The 20,116-nt window shown below is 43.4% G+C and overlaps 1 protein-coding gene across 1 annotated transcript in view; it reads right to left on the reverse strand.

Moving 5' to 3' along the window:
• The window catches only part of FRAS1 (Fraser extracellular matrix complex subunit 1), a 399,170-nt gene that overhangs the window by 130,244 nt on the left and 248,810 nt on the right, over positions 1-20,116 (reverse strand). Inside the window, exons 23-29 of the mRNA XM_032883154.1 lie at positions 19,404-19,550; positions 16,314-16,454; positions 15,262-15,402; positions 13,429-13,563; positions 10,504-10,774; positions 6,597-6,681; positions 3,295-3,621 (exon numbers count right to left, since the gene is read on the reverse strand). Of these exons, the coding sequence (XP_032739045.1) occupies positions 3,295-3,621; positions 6,597-6,681; positions 10,504-10,774; positions 13,429-13,563; positions 15,262-15,402; positions 16,314-16,454; positions 19,404-19,550 (1,247 nt within the window). The remainder of the gene's footprint in view (positions 1-3,294; positions 3,622-6,596; positions 6,682-10,503; positions 10,775-13,428; positions 13,564-15,261; positions 15,403-16,313; positions 16,455-19,403; positions 19,551-20,116) is intronic.

Genomic DNA, 20,116 nt, shown 5'->3' on the forward strand with positions numbered 1-20,116 from the left:
CCCCACCCCAACAGAGCATGTTTCAACATCAGTCCTGAATCTATTTTCTCTTCAGCAACTCAGCATAAGCCTGGAGGGCAGTAAATTTCCTCACTGCCAGGCCAAGGATGAAACTTTGGAGGAAGTGATGCAGAACTTGAGAAGCGAGAGTGGAGCCGACAGCTCCCACGCTTAGTCCCAGATAGGCCACCTCAACATCAGCAGAGGTGGCCTGAAGGCTTCTCAGGTGCAGGAGAGGATTCTAACGTAGGAACACAGGAACTAGCCTCACTCAAGCTGTCTCATCTCTCCAAATATCTACGCATCCAACAAAAATGCGCTGAACTCCTAGGATGTGCCTTGCTCAAGAGAGGAAGACTAAAAGCGTTGCTGCTCACACACAGTTTTCTTTTTTTTTTTTTTCTCTCTCTCTCTCCTTTCACCTGTGGCAGTGGGTAAAGTTTTCTATTGAACAACATTGGGATTAATTTGTACATCCATTCCTCAGGAATTAGACCTAATCCCCTTCACCATGACACTTAAACCACCAGGTAGACATCAGCCAGTAATTGGCCTGACTTCAAGTTTAATACACAGGTGGGCTCAGTGTAGGGACTTGGATGCCCACCTTCAGAAGTGGCTATCAGAATGAAATCAAACATGTCTGACCATACACGTACTGGAAGCCATTAACAGCTGAAGGAGTTTTTTTTCTTCCTGGGCTCCGGCAGACTTAGGATTATAAATAGCTTCACTTGTAACAAGATGTGGTGAGTCCAGAGGGAAGATTCCAGGAGGCTTAGGGCCCAGACTGCTTGGATAGGACACTGACAAAATGACTAAATTGCTGTCTCCACTCTGTCAATGAGGGGGATCAGAATATATATGACCAAAACATCAAAAAATATGGGCTAGAATGAAAAAAGCTATGTGGGTTAAGTGTGATGAGCCAGAACACACTTGAGTCAAAACCACAGCTCCAACAGGAAATACCTTTATAAAAAAATAAACATTTTTAAACTTTTAAAAATGTTTAATACCTTTTCTTCAGTTTCCCTTTTTTGGAAAATTAAGAGATAATAATTGTACAAACATCCTGGAATGATCATGAGGATCAAATGAAATAATTTACATCAACACGACTGATCCAATAAAGGTTACAAACAAAACAAACAAAAACACCTCCCACCCATAGTAGAACTTCTAATAGAAGAAATAAGGTCAGGGCGCCTGGGCGGCTCAGTGGGTTAAGCCTCTGCCTTCGGCTCAGGTCATGATCTCAGGATCCTGGGATCGAGCCCCACATCGGGCTCTCTGCTCAGCAGGGAACCTGCTTCCCCCTCTCTCTCTGCCTGCCTCTCTGCCTCCTTGTGATCTCTGTCTGTCAAATAAATTTTTAAAAAAATCTTTAAAAAAAAGAAAAAGAAATAAGGTCATATGGCCCCGCTCCTAACCTTCTTCATTAAAATATTGTAAAAATCAATAGAAGAGATTTAAAGAAAAAGTACTTTGAATTCCTGAAAGGAAATATAGTATATGCATTCGTAAAATATCAGTATTACAGAGTCAGATTTATTAGTACGTCCTGATGGATGGTTTCATTATCCCAGTTCATTGGCTTAGAAGCCATTAATTAGTTCACCAGACGGACACATAAGCACAACACTACAGGAGATGGAGTGATGGCAGGAGGAAGGAGGAGGGACAGACATTGTAATACTGACATGAATCCCAAGGTATAAGTGCTACAAAAATTCTCAAGTTCTGTGCTTATGTCTTATTTATAAATTAAACTTTAATTTTTGCTTGTTTTGTTTTGGTAGTCAAAGCAGTTAAAATCCTAGACATACCCTTCAACCTTAGACCCTAGCATACAAAATGACAGTGCCATCCACCAAACCGATCTCCAAATGTGGAGACTGAAACCACTACAGGAAAGGCAGCTGCGAGCGTTGCACTAAAATCCTGTAACAATCTTTGGAAGGAAACCAAGCAGGAAGAAAAGAAACTTCCTGTGTCTGTCTAGACTTCATCTCTTCAGAACTAAACCTCATCTCCCAGGGCAATTGCAAGAGGGTGATAATTAGGATTAGCTACAAGGTGGCTATCTGCCAACTCTGTTCTCATAATCAGCCTTCACTTACTCCCCTCTATCTCATGCCACCATCACTGTTTTCATCAGCTGCAAATCATGAGACAACAGCCTGAGAAACTAGCCAGCAGACTATGTTACATCCAAGCTGTTCACCTTTGCAAGGCTCCATCGCAGAGACTGAACGATCTTCCGTGAGAAACTGACAAGTCATTTCTAAACTGTCCTCGGCAAATCCATCTCTCTAGCTAATCGTCAATGACACTTTGGTGGCTACTGATATTTGGAATGAAACGTTCAATAAAAATGATAAGTCTCCCAATCAACCACCATGGGAAAGAGCCATTGTTGCTAAAACAGAGGAAAGAGCTTCTAGCGAAATATCATCAAGTAATTAGTGGTTCTGAAAATGTTTTTCAGTAGGCTTCTTGGCTCTAGCATGGGTCAGCCCAGTCCCTAAACGTCACAGCCACCCCATTAATAGTATCCAAGAACATTCTATCTACTAGGTGAACGAGTATTTTTAAAAGTGGTCATGTATTAATTTTAATATTTTAGAAGTACAATTCTACATTAAGCCCATGATTTCATATGCATTATTAGGATGAGACCACAATAAAAAATCTGATACAAAGAAAAATATTAAGTAAATAATAGAAAAGATATTCGTGGGTATGACAAAGACATACGGAGGTGGCATGGGAATGACTCAGGCCGACAGGTGTTCCTGTGATTACTAAAAGAGAGTTTCCTCACCCTACTTGAGCTGGGCTAACAGAATGGCCGAACCCATCTTTTTCGGTTCATTATGATCACCTATGAGCTTCCCATTGCATGAGCTGTTGCGGAAGGGAGACAAAAACAGGGGTGCGCTTGATTCGTATGATCAGACTTAGGCAGCAGACAAGAGCATCAGCGGACGATGAGGCATTTTTATGGCAGCAAGTCAACATAAAGGTGTGAAAGTGTCCCTTGTGCAGAGAACATGGGGACAGGTCCTTCAGATCAAGGAAGCTCCTAACAAAACATACACTACTCCCTGAGATTGGGTATTGTGTTCTGTGAATCTCTGAACATTCTAATTATCTCCGTAATAGATGTTTAATCAATGTTTGAATACATACCTATGCATATCTTAACTTTATGAATATTTTAAAATAATATCATCGACAAAACTTCCTATCTAGGTGCAAGGAAACTGCCGCTCTAGGAATCCCACCTACCTGGGGCACCAGCTTCACACGGAACAGTATATTTTGAAAGGAATGCCCGTCGGTGGCCTGCAGGACTGCAACATCGGACACGCTCTCCGAGCCATCGTGAGCGTAGTGGAGGAGGCCCCTGGAGAGCTCATCCAGCCGGAACTGGTAGATCGGGGCTGAAGGGGACTGAAGTGTTTGGAGCAATTGGCCATGACGTGGCGGGTCAAGCACGTCGACCACGACGTCCTGTGGGTTGTCGTCATCTCGGATGTCAAGCAGCTGCGTCGTGATGGTCCCTCTCTCTCCTCTGCTAATACGGAGGGCCTCGTTTCTCAGCACATAGGGGGCCTGAGGAGTGGAACGGAAGGAGGAGAAGTCATTTAGCAGGGAAGAGGGCGACCCGGTGACTAGTTACTGTTGTGCACAACCTAACTGATGATTCTGTGCTTTTGAAGGGAACTCTTAAAGCTCCAGCAAAGTGCCAAATGGTGGCAGAGTCAAAGGATTTGTCGGAGGTGTGGGCAGTTGCAGTAGCCAGAGCAAGTGAGATTACTTCATACTTCGGGTTCTGGAGTTTTCTCAAGCCACTTCAAGGCCATCATATTCGCCAGAGGAAACGGAGATGAGCCTTGTTTCCAAGTCTCTGCTGTCTTGATTTACACTATATCCCCTGCATTGTAACTGAGATCAGCCCAGAGTCAGGAATCCCAACCAGTTTTCTGCATCCAAGAGAGAACAGTAAGAGTCATGGAATCTTTTCCCTGGGGTTCGGGGTTGAGTATTTCCCTCTAGCGACACTGCAGTATGCTGACTTGGGGTAATATGTTTCTGATTCTGAATTCATGTCATATCTGGTCCCAGGCAATAATTTTCTTGAAGTCATCTCCTCCATATCTTGAAGGGCCCACCCCAGCTCAGGTTTTAGAGCCCAGGAAGACGCGGTCGGAGAAAGACAACCACCTGGCTAATCCACGTGGCAAATTTTCAGATGTTTTTCTTGGGATTATCAGGTTTCCCTTCACCAGGTGAGTAAGCAAATACAATATTCTTTCATAAAGACAAAAGTTAATGAACCACAACAGAAAAAATTACCAACCAACCAACAAACAAACCAAACAAACAAAACAAAACCTGAGGCCAAAAGCCAAAGAAAACATTATCTTAGTTTTGTATATCGTTTGAAGTTGAACCATCTAGGACTTCTATCAGCATATCGCTTTCTTTAATCCAATGGTTTTGTTTTAAAACTACCTCTCTGGCCTCCTGGAAATTTCAACATCTATTAAAGTAATGTCTAGCTAATGTATCATTGTAATAGTCACATAGTAGGAAGATAGAGGACAGCTACCCCTCAGAATTCCCAAGTGAGTATGCAGAAGCTGTGATTCTAGATACGTGGGAATGAAGGGCCCCTTGGATTCTAAAAGAGGAGAGGTCAGAAGGTCATGTCAACATCCATAAATGGAAAAGATCAAATTAACTTGCATGAGAAAATCTCCAGGAGGTTCAAGACCATATTGAAATATCACAGGACTGTAAAGGAACAAAAATAAGTTAAAATTAATTTTTAAAACTCCATTTTAAAAAAGTTAAAATGAAAGAAGTTTCTCATATAATAAATAAAATTTAAAAATGCTGCCACTATTTATTCGCTTGATTTGGGGAAGACAAGCAAACAAAACTTAGGGAACCATAGGAGCTCACTGTCTGAGATGAGAAAGGCACTTGCCAGTATCTACCCTAAGTCTCTAATTTACCTAATTAGAGTAACTATATTAACACAAACAAAAAGAACAAAATAAAACTTCTGAGTTTAGGTACTGAGAAATTTTAAGCCAGACAGTCCTCAGGCCCGATGTAGCCCTCTGGCCCATATTTACAGAGAACACATGTTTTCATTTTTGGTTGGTTTTTGTTTTTGTTTTTGCTTTTAACATGTTTTAGTTTTAATTAAAACAAAATTAATACTCTTAGCCCAACAGTGAAGTCAAATGAATATCAGATCAATTTCTAATCAACCCTCAACTTCCGGCACCCCTGAAATAAGAATGCCATCAAGAAGAGCAAACTTGGGGGCGGAGCGCCTGCGTGGCTCAGTTGTTAGGTGTCTGCCTTCGGCTCAGGTCATGATCTCGGGGTCCTGGGACTGAGCCCCATGTTGGCGTCCCTGGAGGAGTCTGCTTATCCCTCTCTCCATGCTCCCTGACTTGTGTTCTCTGTCTCTCTCTCTCTCAAGTAAATAAACAAAGTATTAAAAAAAGGAAGAAGAAGAAGATCGAAGTTGGCCTGTGAACACCATCTGGGAGTCACTTCTGGGTTATGTCTCTGTTATCCACAGTCCATGGTCTTTTCATATTTGGACCAAAATTTAAAAAAAAAAATTAAAACAATAGTCTCATGTCTTTCCTTGAATTCATGACTAATACTCTACAGAGTTCTGGATATTTAGGTATCCTTGGTTCCCCATGCTGATATCCCACTCTCTTACTGTTCACAACTTAAGACTAGATCTATCCCCTACTCTCTTTGCATGTTTCAGCTGTTGAATCCCTCAAGCTCACTCAGACCCTCTACCACTATCTGTATTCTGGAACATAAGTACATCTTAACAGAGATGAGTGATGGGAACAGAGGCGCCATCACACTGAGTTTTATAGCATCTACCATGATGTCCTCAGACTTCTGTCTGGCTGGTGCCCGCACTGGCACCCCATGTAAGTACATGCTTAATCAGATGCTCTACCTACCGCAAACTGATGGGAGCATAGCCCAGCTACAGGACAGATAGGCAAAAGTAGCTGAGGAATAATTTCATATTCCTGAGAGAGAAATATTTAGGCAAAACAAACTCATTTACCCAAGACTAGGAAAGTCTTAACAACTGGAACAGTTTCAAATTATTCTGAAGGGCTCAAATCATACTCAGGAGAGTACAGTAAGGCACCATAAGTTAGTGGGCAAGAACACAGACTCTGTGGCCCAATTTTCTGGGCACAAATCTCAGCTCTTATTTATTAGCTATGTCACCATAGACAAGTTACTTAACTTCCCTGTGACTTTAGTTTCCTTCTCTGCAAACTGGGGAAAACAACACCCCACAGGGCTATCATAAGGATTGAATGAAAAATACAAAGAAGAATATGATAGATGTATTAGCAATTAGTTGTTGCTGCTGTTCTTACCCACAAGCACTAAAAATTATTCCAGTAGTATTTCATGGAGAACCTGAGACTAGCTTAACTGAGGTTATTTCTGCTATAACTACTAGAAAGAAACCTTGATTCACAAATGCAAAAATATTAATTGTGTGGCAATGTCATTACCTGTGTTGAAAACGCTTGTATGTTGATCAGCTGTGGCTCAGAGAAGAACTGCTGGTCACTAATTTTCAGGGAAAAGTAACCTTTCCTAAAAGATGTCCCCAAGAAAGGAATGAGAAAATGCAGTCATTAGTCTCTAGAAAAACAAGATTAAAAATATCTTCAGCTTATATGCATGGAAGAATTTGGATCAAAGCACTACCATGATACAATATTCATACTATAAATAAAAGTAACCAGATGAAGATGAACATAGTGACATACAGGTAAAACTATGGTGTATTCTCTGACCTCAATATAATGTAACAATTCCATAAACTTTTTAGTTTTGATTTTTCTAAAATAACTATATAAATGTTTGAAAAATGAGTTTTAGGCCCAAGACATAATAATGAAAAACAAAACGAAGGCTAATGGTTAAATTGGAGAGAATGGAAAGGAACTATCAGAGTCTCTGATTAACTCTCAGTGATTCCCTCCCTCTGCAAACCCTCCCTCCAACCTGTCCCCAGATCACGTGAGTGAGCCCCCATGAATGATTCTGCAGTGTTCATATTACCTGACTCTATCTACCTGGCCCCCATTCTAGCCACACACATATACAATCAGTGTGGATGGGATGAGGGGAAGATTGCTGATTATTCCCTGGAAATCTGCAACTAGCCTGAGAGCCCCCATTTGATGATGCAGAAGCCACAGTCTACCACGATGAGATGTGGAGCAAGCCTGTCTGCAGGGAAGAGGTAAATGAAGCCTTTGAGCAGCGAGATATAGAGACAAGAGGCAGAGCTGAGTCCTGCTTCTCGTTCCCGGTCCTAGCTTCTAGGCTTATCCGGGAAGCCCAGGTGTCCTTGATGTGTTAGAGATCTGAGCCATACCTGCGATGTTAAAACAAGCCTCACAATTTTGTAGGCTTCATTACTTGCAATAGAAGATAAAACAGAATAAGGCTCCTTCTTTGCTGTGGTTTTACTTCCTGTAAGAGTGTTGCTCCAGAGGCTTCAGAGACAACCAGAAGGGAAGGGAGGAGCCGCCCACCTTCAAAGCCAAGCCAAGCACAGAACTCACAGTAGACTGGGAAGACATGTGGTTTACGCCTTACGAGAGGTTTTGAGCTCTGGTCGACTATAAGGACCACAATTTTAAAGGTTCTCGTTTTTTGATTTTTTAACTTTTTTATTATAAAATGCATCATACATACCAAAGAGCATATTAAACACATAGATTTTAAAGAACTAGAGAAACATCAGTGTATCCACCACCTGAGAAAAATTTAAGTTAACTATTTATGAGAATTGTCAACTTGATTTTTCTTCCATTGAGCTTTTGCAAAATGGTGGCTGTTTATTTAAGGAGCTAGATAGGTCTATTCAAATCCACAGCTCTAACAATTTCCACTACAAAATGCTTATTTCCGGAATTGACCATAGTTACTACAAGCTAGGAGTATATTATTCTTCAGAATAGTGGAAAATTAGGTACTTAGGGCTTGTGAACATAGAACCTCATAGTTTTTTAGTGGAAAAGTATGACTGGAAACTACAATTTAAAGGTTCTTTAAAAGGTCTTCTTGGAACTATCACTGATACACAAAAGAACGTGGATGGATCTCAAAAGCATATGGCAAAAACCAGAAACAAAAGATTAGTACTGTATGATTCCATGGCTAGGACATTTCAGCAAAGGCAAAACTCTTTAAGAGTAAAAAAACAGATCAGTGGTTTCCAGAAACTGGGGGAACTGGAGCGGGGGGGAGGAGGCGGGAATGAGTCACAGTAAAAAGGAGAGCTTGGGGGGCAGTTGATGAAACTGTCTCAAACCTTGACCGCAGTTGTGGTTTCAAGACTGCCAGAGTGTATACATTTGTTAACACTCATAGACCAATAGACTTCAAGATGGGGGATTTTACTGAACCCAAATTATACCTCAATGAACCTAATTAAAAAAAAAAAAAAGTAAATCTTGTCTTCCCTCCCATTTCATCCTCTCCTTGATTTTCTGTCCCATTTAAATCCTGTCCCTCTTCACTCCAATCTCCAGACGTCCAGAGAAAGCAACCGAGGGAAGCAACAGAAAGAAGAAGGGGTGGTTACTCCCAGCCCACGGGGGAAAATGACATTTTGGCGGCACAGAGGTTCCGATAATTGCTTAGCACTCCAGCAATGCTGGCTTGCCCCCACGGCCATATTTGCAGGTTGTCTTGTACTCCACAGGAACATTCTGACCCCAAAGGAATCCAGCGCGAAAGAATCATGGTCAGGTTTTCATGGGGAAAAACAAAACCACAAACCTATACGGCAAGCAGCCCCTTTCATTTTTGCATCACTTGGCAACTTACAGAATTTTCTTTTCTCATGAATCACTACCAATCTTGTTTTACTGTTCTTCCTTTTGTTTAAATTTTTAGGTAAAGAAGACCCTATGCTAAAATTGGTACCCCAAAGTCAAGGGAGTGCTGAAAGAATTCCCAGCAAAATAGTCACCTTTCTTTGTCATGTTTGGGGGTATGGAGCTGACTCTGCAAGAAAACAGGTGATGAGAGACTAAAAAGGTGAAACAGACAAGAGGAGTAACTTTGGTTGTCTGGGGGCTTTACGAACTTTACTAACTTTTCACAAGATTCCAAGGCAAAGGACTACAGGTATGAAGCCGTGTGTGTGTGTGTGTGTGTGTGTGTGTGACGCAAACAATTAAGAACTATACTTGAAGCAAAATGAATGCAGATTGGGAGCATAAATCTGAAGAGTGATTCTATGGTGTAAGAAGCCAGAGTTTTAATCTGCGGCAATGTCTCTGTGCAAGGATATTTTGTCCCTGGAGGATGGAAGCATGCCCATTATTCCCAGTATAATTCAGGAGGTAGAAGTCATTCTGGCTACAGGCATGGGCTGTGGAGTCAGATACCTGGCTTTGCTCATGCTCTCAAGGGCTCAGTCTCCCCATCTGTAGCCTGGGAACATAAACATACCGAGTTCACATGAACTGTTTACTACAATGCTTGTGTCATAGTTAGGGCTCAGTAAGTATCAGTTGCTCTTATTCCTATAAGATGGTCTTTTGAGGTTCTGGCTCTGAACTACAATAAAGTGCCATCGCTTTTCTTCCCACCTATTTGCTAGCCCAAACTTTAAAAAAAAAAAAAAAAGTCTCCAGTGGTAACAATAAGAAAATATTCACTGTGAATATTTCATTCCATTGGTAACACAGGCAGTCTACCATGCACTATCCGCACTAAGGAAGCAGAGCTGGGTGAAGGATAATCTGCGAGGTAAGCTTTGGGGTGCATTGTCTTATTTCTGTTTAGCAGATTTACTGTGCTAATTATATGACTCTATTTGCCTGGGTTGGTGTTAGCATTCGATTGCATTCCTGAAGCATATGTCAGCCGGGGTGGGGAAGACAGCCAGAAGTGTGCCAGGCATCAGAGAAAAACTGGATCCGGCTTAAAAATTAACCACAATTAATCCCATAAAGTAGATAATAAAAAGTTGTGACTCTTAGCTTCCCTCCCACTCTGGAATTCTAGGAACCATCGAACACTTTGAAAACTCCATCTCCCGGCCCTTGCTCACTCCCAGTATATCACCCTAATGCTGAAGGAGCAGCTGTAGCCATCTGCAGAGAGAACCAGTTTTGCTTCTGCTGGGCCAGAAATCCTGGGTAATTGTCCTAGGAACTTTCCTGTCACATCAGAGAATTACCCATAATTACGTGATAAAATGAAAATGCCTCTAACAGAAGCATACTCTCGGAGCAATTACAGTGAAATGACGACAGGCGGCTGAAAGCGTTGGCATTTCTGGAGTCCAGATCTTCCCCAGAGGAGCAGGGATAGCTACTGAGAAGTGGGGGCAGGGTGCACCGCGTCGACAGAAGGGAGGCAGGAGGAAAACAACACAACGCCAGTCACCTGGGCTTTTCTTTGCTGTGCACAAAACGCACTTTTTTCTCATCCACATCCTTCCAGCTAAAATGGCCGGCCTTGTCGAGCTGGACCTCTTTTCCATTCCTGGAGAGCACCAGCTGACCGTTGGTGGGCGTGCTCACAACACGGAACTGGAGGTCTTCCAGCCGGCCATCTCGGTCTCGGACATTCAGAAGGGGAAGACCCAGTGGCTTCATCGAACCAATGGGAAGGGTGAGAGAACCATTCACATGAAGAGTAGGAGTGGACATTTTGCCTGGAAAACATAGGGTCCAGAGATCAGACTTGGTACACTCACTAATAAGGTTTTGGGTTTCTTTTTAATTAATAGATTTATAATGTTCATTCAGAAATGAGGCTCTAAACTTTTGTAACCATAAGCCTCCTTCTAATCCAGTGATTCTCACCCTGAACGCGTATGAGAATAACATAGATTCTCAATGTTAAGATATAAACTTCTAGAAGAAGATAGAGGATAGAATCATCGTGATCTTAAATTAGGCAATGTCTTCTTCGGCATGACACAAAAAGCACGAGTGACAAAAGAAAAAATACCTAAATTGGACCAAAGTACTTCAAAGGGCACCAGCAACAAAAGTGAAAAAGACAATCCATAGAATGGGAGAAAATATTTGCAAATTATTTATCTGAAAAGGGACTTGTATCCAAAATATATGTAAAAAAATTCTTACAATGCAATTAAAGACAAGGAGCCCAATTTAAAAATAGGCAAAGTGTTTGAATAGGCATTTTTCCAAAAAGATACACAGAAGGCCAGTAAGTACAAGAAAAGGTCCTCAATGTCATTAGTCATCAGGGAAATGCAAATCAAGACCACCACGTGATACCGCTTCACACCTACTGTGAAGGACAATAAAAAGTATTCCTGAGGACGTAGATGGTTTAGAAATCTTATACATCGCTGGTGGGAACATGAAATGGTGCCATCTGGCAGTTCCTCAAACAATTAAGCATAGAGCTACCCTATGATCCAGTAATTCTACCCACAAGCATATACCCACGGGAACGGAATACATACGTCCACATAAAACCTCATACGGGAATGTTCATACCATTATACCTAAGAGCCCCAAAATGGAAACAACTCAAACGTCCATTAATTGGTGAATGACTAAACAAAAGATGATGTATCCATACAATGGAATATTATTCGACCATGAAAAGAGATGATGTACTGATACATGTTCCAAGGTAGAGGAACCTTGAAAATGTTCTTGCCATGTGAAAAAAGCCAGACATAAAAAGCCACACATTGTATGGTTCCATTGATTGATGTGAAAGGTCTAGAATAGTTAAACCCACAGAGCCAGAAAGTTAGTCAGGGAGAGCCAGAAAGTCAGTCAGGGATTGCCAGGGACTGGAGCAAGGGAGCACTACAGAGAGACTGTTAATGGTTACTGGATTTCTTTCTAGGAAGAACAGAATGTCCTAGAATTAGATAGTGGTGATAGTTATACAACCTTGTGACTATAATAAAGACCACACCGAATTGTGTACTTTAAAGGGTGAATTCTGTGCTATGTGACTTACATCTCAGCAATAACCAGTATGGATACTGGACCTCCACCAGTGTTCCGGCTTCAGTGTTCTGAGGTGGGCACCTCAGTGATTTCACAAGCTCCTCAGGCAATCCTAATGGGACTTCCAAGTTTGAGAACCACAGTCCTAACCTGATACTTTGATCACATCTGACCATCAGACCCATGAACAGTAAGGAATAAAGCAAGTGTCTGATACCATTTGCTCAAACAGTACCAGTTAGTCTGTAATGAACTATGACTATCAGTGGCTTAGACTCAGAATTCATGGGACATGTCCACACTTCCTTTTAAAATTTTACCCTTTCTGTTCATAGGAACTATCTGTGGATGAGTATCTGATCACGATGAGAAATTCATCTTGTCTCCTGCAAGGTGTTTCGCCTGGACTTGAATTGTTAGAGTTTCCTTCTACAAGTAGGTCAGACAGGACAGTTTGGGAATGCAAAGTTCAAGGGGACGACTTCCACTGTAAGATTACTCTTATGGAAGTGGAATTCATTTTCACAAGTTGACTTGTATGATATCCCAAGAGGAGCAGGCTGACTTTCAAGTACTTGGGGTTTCCAGAAGGATCCCAATAAAATGAGCCAAAGATGTCTTTTTCCCATGGGAAGTCTTAATATCTTTAGAGGTCAGAAATCTAGAGACGGAAAATGTGATTGACTGCGGGTGTTAATACAGGCCTTGAGTACTGATGAAGGACACTCAGAAGCTGAGGAATGTTCAACTACAATAAAATTCCCCAGTTTCATTCAGCTATAAAACTTTGGGGTTCAAAATTATGACTGAATTTAAATTTGCTTCTCTTTTATTGTTTAAGGTGAAGTGTCCATTAATGTGTTGGATAAGACTAGCTCCTCCCCTTAACATGTCACCTTATTCTTAATGGGACAGTGGCTTGAAACCCATTCGCTCCAAACACAGGACTCTAATGGGGCAGGCTCCTCACACTACTCATTATTTATTTGCAAAATAACTCCAGTATGTCCACAAAGGATGTGACCGTGGCATAATTAGCTCTAAAAGTTTATATACATGCAAATCAATTATACTTATATGTATATAGGTAATTTTCTACAACATAGCTATAGCTCAGAAACATAACTAAGTTTTATGCCAAATTTCTGATTTGATAGTTGTTACTTTTAAAGCATAGATTCTTTTTCCTGAAGATCTTAGAAGCTGAGTTTCCCTAATGTCCATGTTCTATAAACAATCCCTTATTCCTTTGCTTTCCTCGAATGAGAATCCTGCATGTCATATCACATGAGCTGACTGTATCTCCACACGGAGCCTCTGCGTGGAGAAATCACAGGTCAGCATGTGAGGCCGTCTGACAAGCACTTACCAGCACATGTTCCATTAGAGTGGGTGAAGCCAGGAATACAGCTGGAAACACAAAGGCCACTCTTCAAAAAGAACCCCTGCTCACACTGGTGACACCGGTCCCGGCGGCTACACCTCAAGCATGCCCGAGGACAGGCTGTCAAAGAAAGGCCACAGTAGTTGAGGCATGGCCAAGGCACAGGTGGCCAGTGACAGAGAAATAAAGAGTGGCAGCATGAGCAACACAGGACTCCCAACCACAGCCACGGTGAATTCCCATGGTTCCCTCTGGAATTTCACAGGAAGCTGACTGACCCCCAGAAGGAGAGTGAACACAGAGGAGCACTTTTGCTGAACACACTCTGATGTGAAAATGGTGCACATAAACGGATTGTATAAAAAGTTAACCCTACTGACGTGTAAGGGACGCGGTTGACAGTGATTAAGAGCGCAGGCCCTTCCTGGGTACCGTTCCTCCTCCGCCACTTAGCAGCTGTCCACTTCAGGCAAGTTCCTCTAGTCACCCATGGTGTGATGGGGAGAGGAATAGCACCTAATGCGAATCCCCATCGGGAGGATGTTGTAATGTGAAGAGACCAGAACAGTGCCTGGCATACAGAAGGACTCAGCTGGACTACCAACGTCACTGCTGCTGCTGCGTCATCACCATCATCATCACCATCATCATCACCATCATCATCATCACCATCATCATCATCCCCATCATCATCCCCATCATCATCACCATCATCATCACCATCATCATCATCCCCATCATCATCCCCATCATCATCACCATCATCAACATCACCATCATCATCACCATCATCATCATCCCCATCATCATCCCCATCATCATCACCATCATCATCATCACCATCATCATCATCACCATCATCATCACCATCAACATTTTCAATGCAGGAGGAGAGCAAGCTCCTGAAAGGACCCGAGGATTATTTCTTTGGGTCCACTTAATAATCTTCTACAAATTGAGTGTTCACTGCCTAATTTTCCTGATTCCTTGAGATTTTAGTATACAGAGGTAGTATAAAATAAAGGGCTCAGAATTGGAATCAGAAAATGTGGGTTTAATACCTGATTTTATGTTGCCTTGGTTAATACTCTCAAGCCATTCTTTTTTTTTTTTTTTTCACTTGTAAAATGGGATTCCTAATGTCTGCCATATTTTACCATCAAGTCATTGTGAATATTAAATGAGATAAGGCAGACGGAGGAATTCGGTGAAAGGTAAAACACCACGCCAGGGCCATGGCTTTATTATTAAATGTCAGGTTTTCTTCAAAGTGGGGCATCAAGTATCAAATTTTAGTGGAAAAGATGAGAACAAACTGTAGAAACTCTCATGGATAACCCGATGGACAAGCAGATTAAGGCTTTGGTTGAACTTCAATGATAAAGGTTCAGTGTATCTCAATAAATTGTCCTCAGAAATCCTACTCAAGGATATTGCACCAATATCGGGGTCACTCATAATTTAGTCCACACACTGAAAATTCTGCACCCACATCAATAGAGGTGACCTGCTCTTGATGGATACCTCACCTTAGTTCAACACAAGCCTTACATTTCATAAAATACTGGCCTTATTTCCATAAAGACCTTTAGAGACAGTATTGATCTGTGCAAGAGAATTATTGGCCTGCACGTCTACGTTCTATTTAACCAGCAATTGGCAGATGTGCATGGGAAGCCCTCTGTTTCTGAGACCGACCTCTCTGGGTTTCCATTCTGCCTCTAATGCAGATTCTCCTTGGTACCTGCAATCGACACACCTGATATACTTGTGGCCCTCACTTTTTTTCCAGAGGACTCGGCGCAATTTCCAAGTTACCTGTGCACTGGCGATTTGCGTGATCTGCAAAGTACCCCTTCCCGCATTCCTGAACACACTGGGCTTCCGACAGGAGATACGGCTCTTCACAGCGTGTACACTCATGGGGGCCTTGGCACTGGAGACAGTGGTTGCCACAGCCTGAAAGACAAAAGTCAAATCAACAGAACTGTGTGTGGTTTTCCAGGGGGCTCCTGGGCCTCATGGGGAGGCAGCATAAGGCGCAGAACAGTGATATGACCTGGCCGGGCAGAAGACGAGGACTCAGGAACCAGGCTCTGGCTGGCGCTGCTCTACTTACCGGGAGGGTGATTTAGGACCAGAGATTGACTTCTCTGAGCCTCGATGCTCTCTCCTATAAAATAGGAGTGGATGGTGTCCCACTCAGCTTGCTGGGCAGAGATTAAAGTAAATAATGGAAAACACGAGGCATACCTCGAAACTACAGGTATTAGCCATTATCATTACTAGGAACTAGTCAGTGGTTCTCTTGCCTTGCTGAAGTGGCCATCTTTCCTGACTCACCCAGTTATCAGAGTCTCCCAGGAACGCTCCTCGGACTGCCATCTGTGCGTTTGGGGGGCATTTCGGGGTCAGAAGAGTCTGTGGTGTTCAACCAAGGCTGAAGGGGGTGGCACTCAGGGACAGGCAGTGGAGAGACATTCATGCATGCAGGGCTCCAGGGGACAGCTGGGGGAATCAGACGGTCCTTCCCGATGCTCAAATGAGCAGGGTCTACGCATTCCCCTTCTAGAGGACAGGATTATTCAATACTCTGGGAAGTCCAAAGTCATCATCAAACCATACCTGTTGATGTGGCCTTATACCCCAGGATTCCCATCCTGATCTCAAAGTTTAGCAACTGTCACATTTGGGAGTGGGAGAAGGAAAGGGGACATTCTGACTACGACAAAGAAAAGCTCTCAGGCATGAAACAGGAAATTCGATAAAAAGCTGGAAAGGAAACTCGCCACTGACTCCTGGTCAGAACAGTAAAAATCGGAGGCGGCTGCAGGCCGGAAGTGGACAGAGCGAGCACTGTGGACACTTACTCTTGCAGAAGCCCACGTCCCTGTAGAAGGACGGCGAGCACTGCTCCACGCAGGCCCCGTCCTGCAGGACGTAGCCGTCCATGCACAGCAGGCAGTCTGTCCGCAGGGGCCCGCTGCACGCGTTGCAACTCCAGTCGCACTCTAGGAAAGGAAGTCCACGTTAGGTCACCTCCACCCGTCCACCCTCTGTCCCGGCGACTAATTTATGAGGATGCGTCCACAGCAGCAAGGGGCGAGGTGGGACAACAGGGGAGATGTCAGATGAGCAAGCCAGAAGGAGGTTTCTGCTTGTAGGAGCCCGAACGCCTCTCTGCGGTGTAGTGTTTCCTAATTATGCTGGACACGGCACATACGAGGATCACCCCAGGCTTGTGCAGAGTCTGCCTGTCAGCAGGGCTGCAGAGGAGCTGAGTCAACTTACTCTTGATTCCCGGGCCACAGTGTCCTCAGGCAAAAGCCTGCTCTGCTCTAGGGAGGGGCCCGTTTGCCTCCACAACCCTAATCCGCACCTCCTTGGAATGCTCCACAGGTAAAGGGATGTCAGAGACTCAGCCAGGAATGTGTCAGTTGGCGCCACCAAACCGGCTGCTTGGCTCTTAACCTTTCACAAGTCAGGGGCTGGCCCACCCAGCAGAGCGCACCAATGACGTTAGGATTAAATGCGGCATCAAGGAAGTGTCTGGGAAAAAAAGGGTTTCCAGAAATAACAGGAGACCTCCTGAGAGCAGTAGATCCGACTCACTTCCATGCTATCTGCTCAGTCAGCACCTGAGGAATGTGTAGTGTGGGAAGTGGCTAGACCCTGGCAAGGGGCTTATGTGCTTGTGGGCTCCAACCCTGCATGTGTACCCGTATAATCCAGAAGGATTGTCAGAAATACAGGTTTTCTGGCTCAATGTCAGAACTACTGACGTCGTCTCAAGGACTGGGCACAAGGATACATGTTGGGGCCACTGCTGTTGTTTCTGTTCTTGTGATTATTATGGTTGTTGTGACTGTGGCTGTGGCTATTAAAGGCCCTGGCAAGTCCTGCAGCCAGAACACTCATGTTTGAGAGCCGAAGTTCCAGCTGGTAAACTAAGTCCTCATGCATGGAAGGTGGGACAACATGTAAGTACTTGGGTTTTGAAGACAGCCAACTCTCTGTTGGAGCTATGGCTTAGCCACCGTTTATCCACAGGTCTTACGCACCTTCCTAAACTTACTGGAGGCTCAGTTTCCTTACCTCTAAGAGAGAAATAAGAAGAGTACCTATCCCATAAGATTCTTGTTTTGATTAAAGGAAACAATGAATGTAAAGAAGTTACCGCAGCACCTGGCACACAGTAACAGCTTAGTAAATGTTTTGCTGCCAAACTTTCCTCACAGAACATTCTGCATTTAGTTCCTCCTCACTCCACCATGCATCCCAGCTGAGCATGGAGGAAATGTCTCCTTAGTCACCTTTCTCTTGTTTGATGCAATATTTCTAAGTCCCAAAGAAACAGGTAAATGTGCAAGACAGTACACGTGCTTCCAAGGAGATTTATAAAGTTAATCTTGCTCACTTATTTGGCTGAATCAGTCCCGAGGGAGCATGACTGCCGCAGAGCCTTGAAAACTGCCAGCATAGTTATGAAATCACTTACAACGCGGAGGATTTGTGATCATCTTTTTTTCACCGCAAACTGACAATTGCTGTGTAGCAGGGAAAAAATAGAAGAGCTTCTGTGGTCTTGAGCACAGAGACCACCTAAGTTGACAACAGTAGTATTTCTTGGAATGGAGAGTGTGCAATTTTGCAAAGCCTTAAAACATCCCAAGCTTACTTGACAGATGTCTGGCCCCATATCTGAGCCCCAGGTTCTTGGGCAGAATGGGAGAGATGGGAGACAAGTGGAATGGAGAGATGGAGGAGGAAAATGGAACAGAAGCAAGGAAAATCTGGCCTTTAACTCTGTTCTTCTCCTTGCTGAGCACTGCCACCTAAAGAGCGTAAGCCCCCAGAATTCCAACCACTAGAGAACAAGGTACTAGGTTTCTGACATTGCTTCCTTATAAACCCCTTGAGCACTGGGACTGTCTTTACTCATTTAAATCTGTTAAACAGAGATGAACAAATCAGATACAGCCCTTGTCTTTTTTTAAGATTTTATTTATTCATTTGAGAGAGAGAGAGAGAGAGGGCACAAGTTGTGGGGGGAGGGGCAGAGCAGGGAGCCTGATGCAGGGCTCGGTCCCAGGACCCTGGGACCATGACGTGAGCCGAACTCACATGCTTAACTCAGCCATCCAAGCACCTCAAAGCCTGCCTTCATTAAGCTTAGACTCTAGTGACCTAGAGTTGTAAGTGCCTCTAGGTCCCAGGTAGGGGATGTAAATCTCTGAAACAGGCCTGGTGTGGTAGAAGAGGGAGTGGTGGGGCTGTAGTGATCTGAAGACACAAAAGGGGCAACAGCTACTCATCTCCAACCGACTGTTGCATTGTGGAAATGTGAGTCCGGTATTGCCAGATCTTCTAATTTTTTCAAAAGAAACAGAAAATCTCCAGTTTTGTATGTGAAGTCTTCTACATTTTAAAATGCATTAATTAAAGATTTTATACAACTAGAACATTTTGGTGCCTGGGTGGCCCAACGGGTTAGAGCATCAGCCTTCAGCTCAGGTCATGATCCTAGGGTCCTGGGACCGAGCCCTGCATCAGGCTCCCTGCTCTGCCCCTCCCCCACAACTTGTGCCCTCTCTCTCTCTCTCTCAAATGAATAAATAACATCTTTAAAAGACAAAACACTAGAACATTAGGTGGGCCAAAAAGAACCCACATGTCTTGGACCAAATACATCCGGATTGCCACCTCTGATCTAGTTACTAAAACCTTGCACAGTACCTGGAACATAGTAGGTGCTCAAAAATGTTTCCTTAAGAAATAAGTTACATACAAAAGAAGAAAGAAACGACATGCATGCATTCATAAAACATGATGACATCTTGCTATCATCACAGAAAGTCTAAACATATGATGGTGTTTTCCCAACTTCAGGGATTAGACACCTACAGTAAAGGGAGGTCGCCCAGGGAAAGAATCACTGCACAGTTCTGGAAGGGCTTTACCTCTGCATATCCTGGTGGAGAAGTCCAGATAGTACTGTGGGGCACAGCTCTCATACTGACATTCCCCGAAGAGCAGGACCTTGTTTGGGTCTCGGCAGGAGGTACAGCCGGCCTGAGAATCACAGCTTCCACAGTGCGCTCCGCATGCTGAGCAGATAGGAAAGAAAATGACCAGGTAATTACAATTGCAAATACAGAAGCAGGGATGAAACGGAGACAGATGTTGCAAAGGAGCAAAGCCCTCTCCAACCTGTGCTTTAATTATGGCTCGGAAGCCTCCCCTGTGATCAGCAGAAACAGAAAATGTTTCCCTAATTTTCTAAATTGGAGAAAGGATCATTTTATTTTCCAGAGAAGATAAATTATAAACCCAAGAATGGAAATTCCACATCCAGGTTGCCCTGTGATTCAGAACAGAATTTATACTTATTCCAAGATCTCTGGAACAACGGTCCGGACATGTATTTGAAACTTACTTCTCAAGGATTCAAGCGCCCAGTTGTTCCTGATGTGGATTCAGGTTTTTGAGCCATGCCAAGATTAAAGTTAAGCATCAATTTTGTTGTGAAGCTCAGGAAAGCCCACATTTCACACCTCAGAGGACTTCAAGGAGGACTGGCTTATGGATTGGCTCAGTTGTAATTCTCAGCAGCTACTTAATTCAGGCATTCAAGGATGATCCCCAAATCCGGTCATGTTTCCATCCTCCCTGA

Source organism: Lontra canadensis, unplaced genomic scaffold (genome assembly GCF_010015895.1).
Source record: "Lontra canadensis isolate GAN:19392208 unplaced genomic scaffold, GSC_riverotter_1.0 scaffold1, whole genome shotgun sequence".
In the NCBI taxonomy this organism is placed as follows: Eukaryota; Metazoa; Chordata; class Mammalia; order Carnivora; family Mustelidae; genus Lontra; species Lontra canadensis.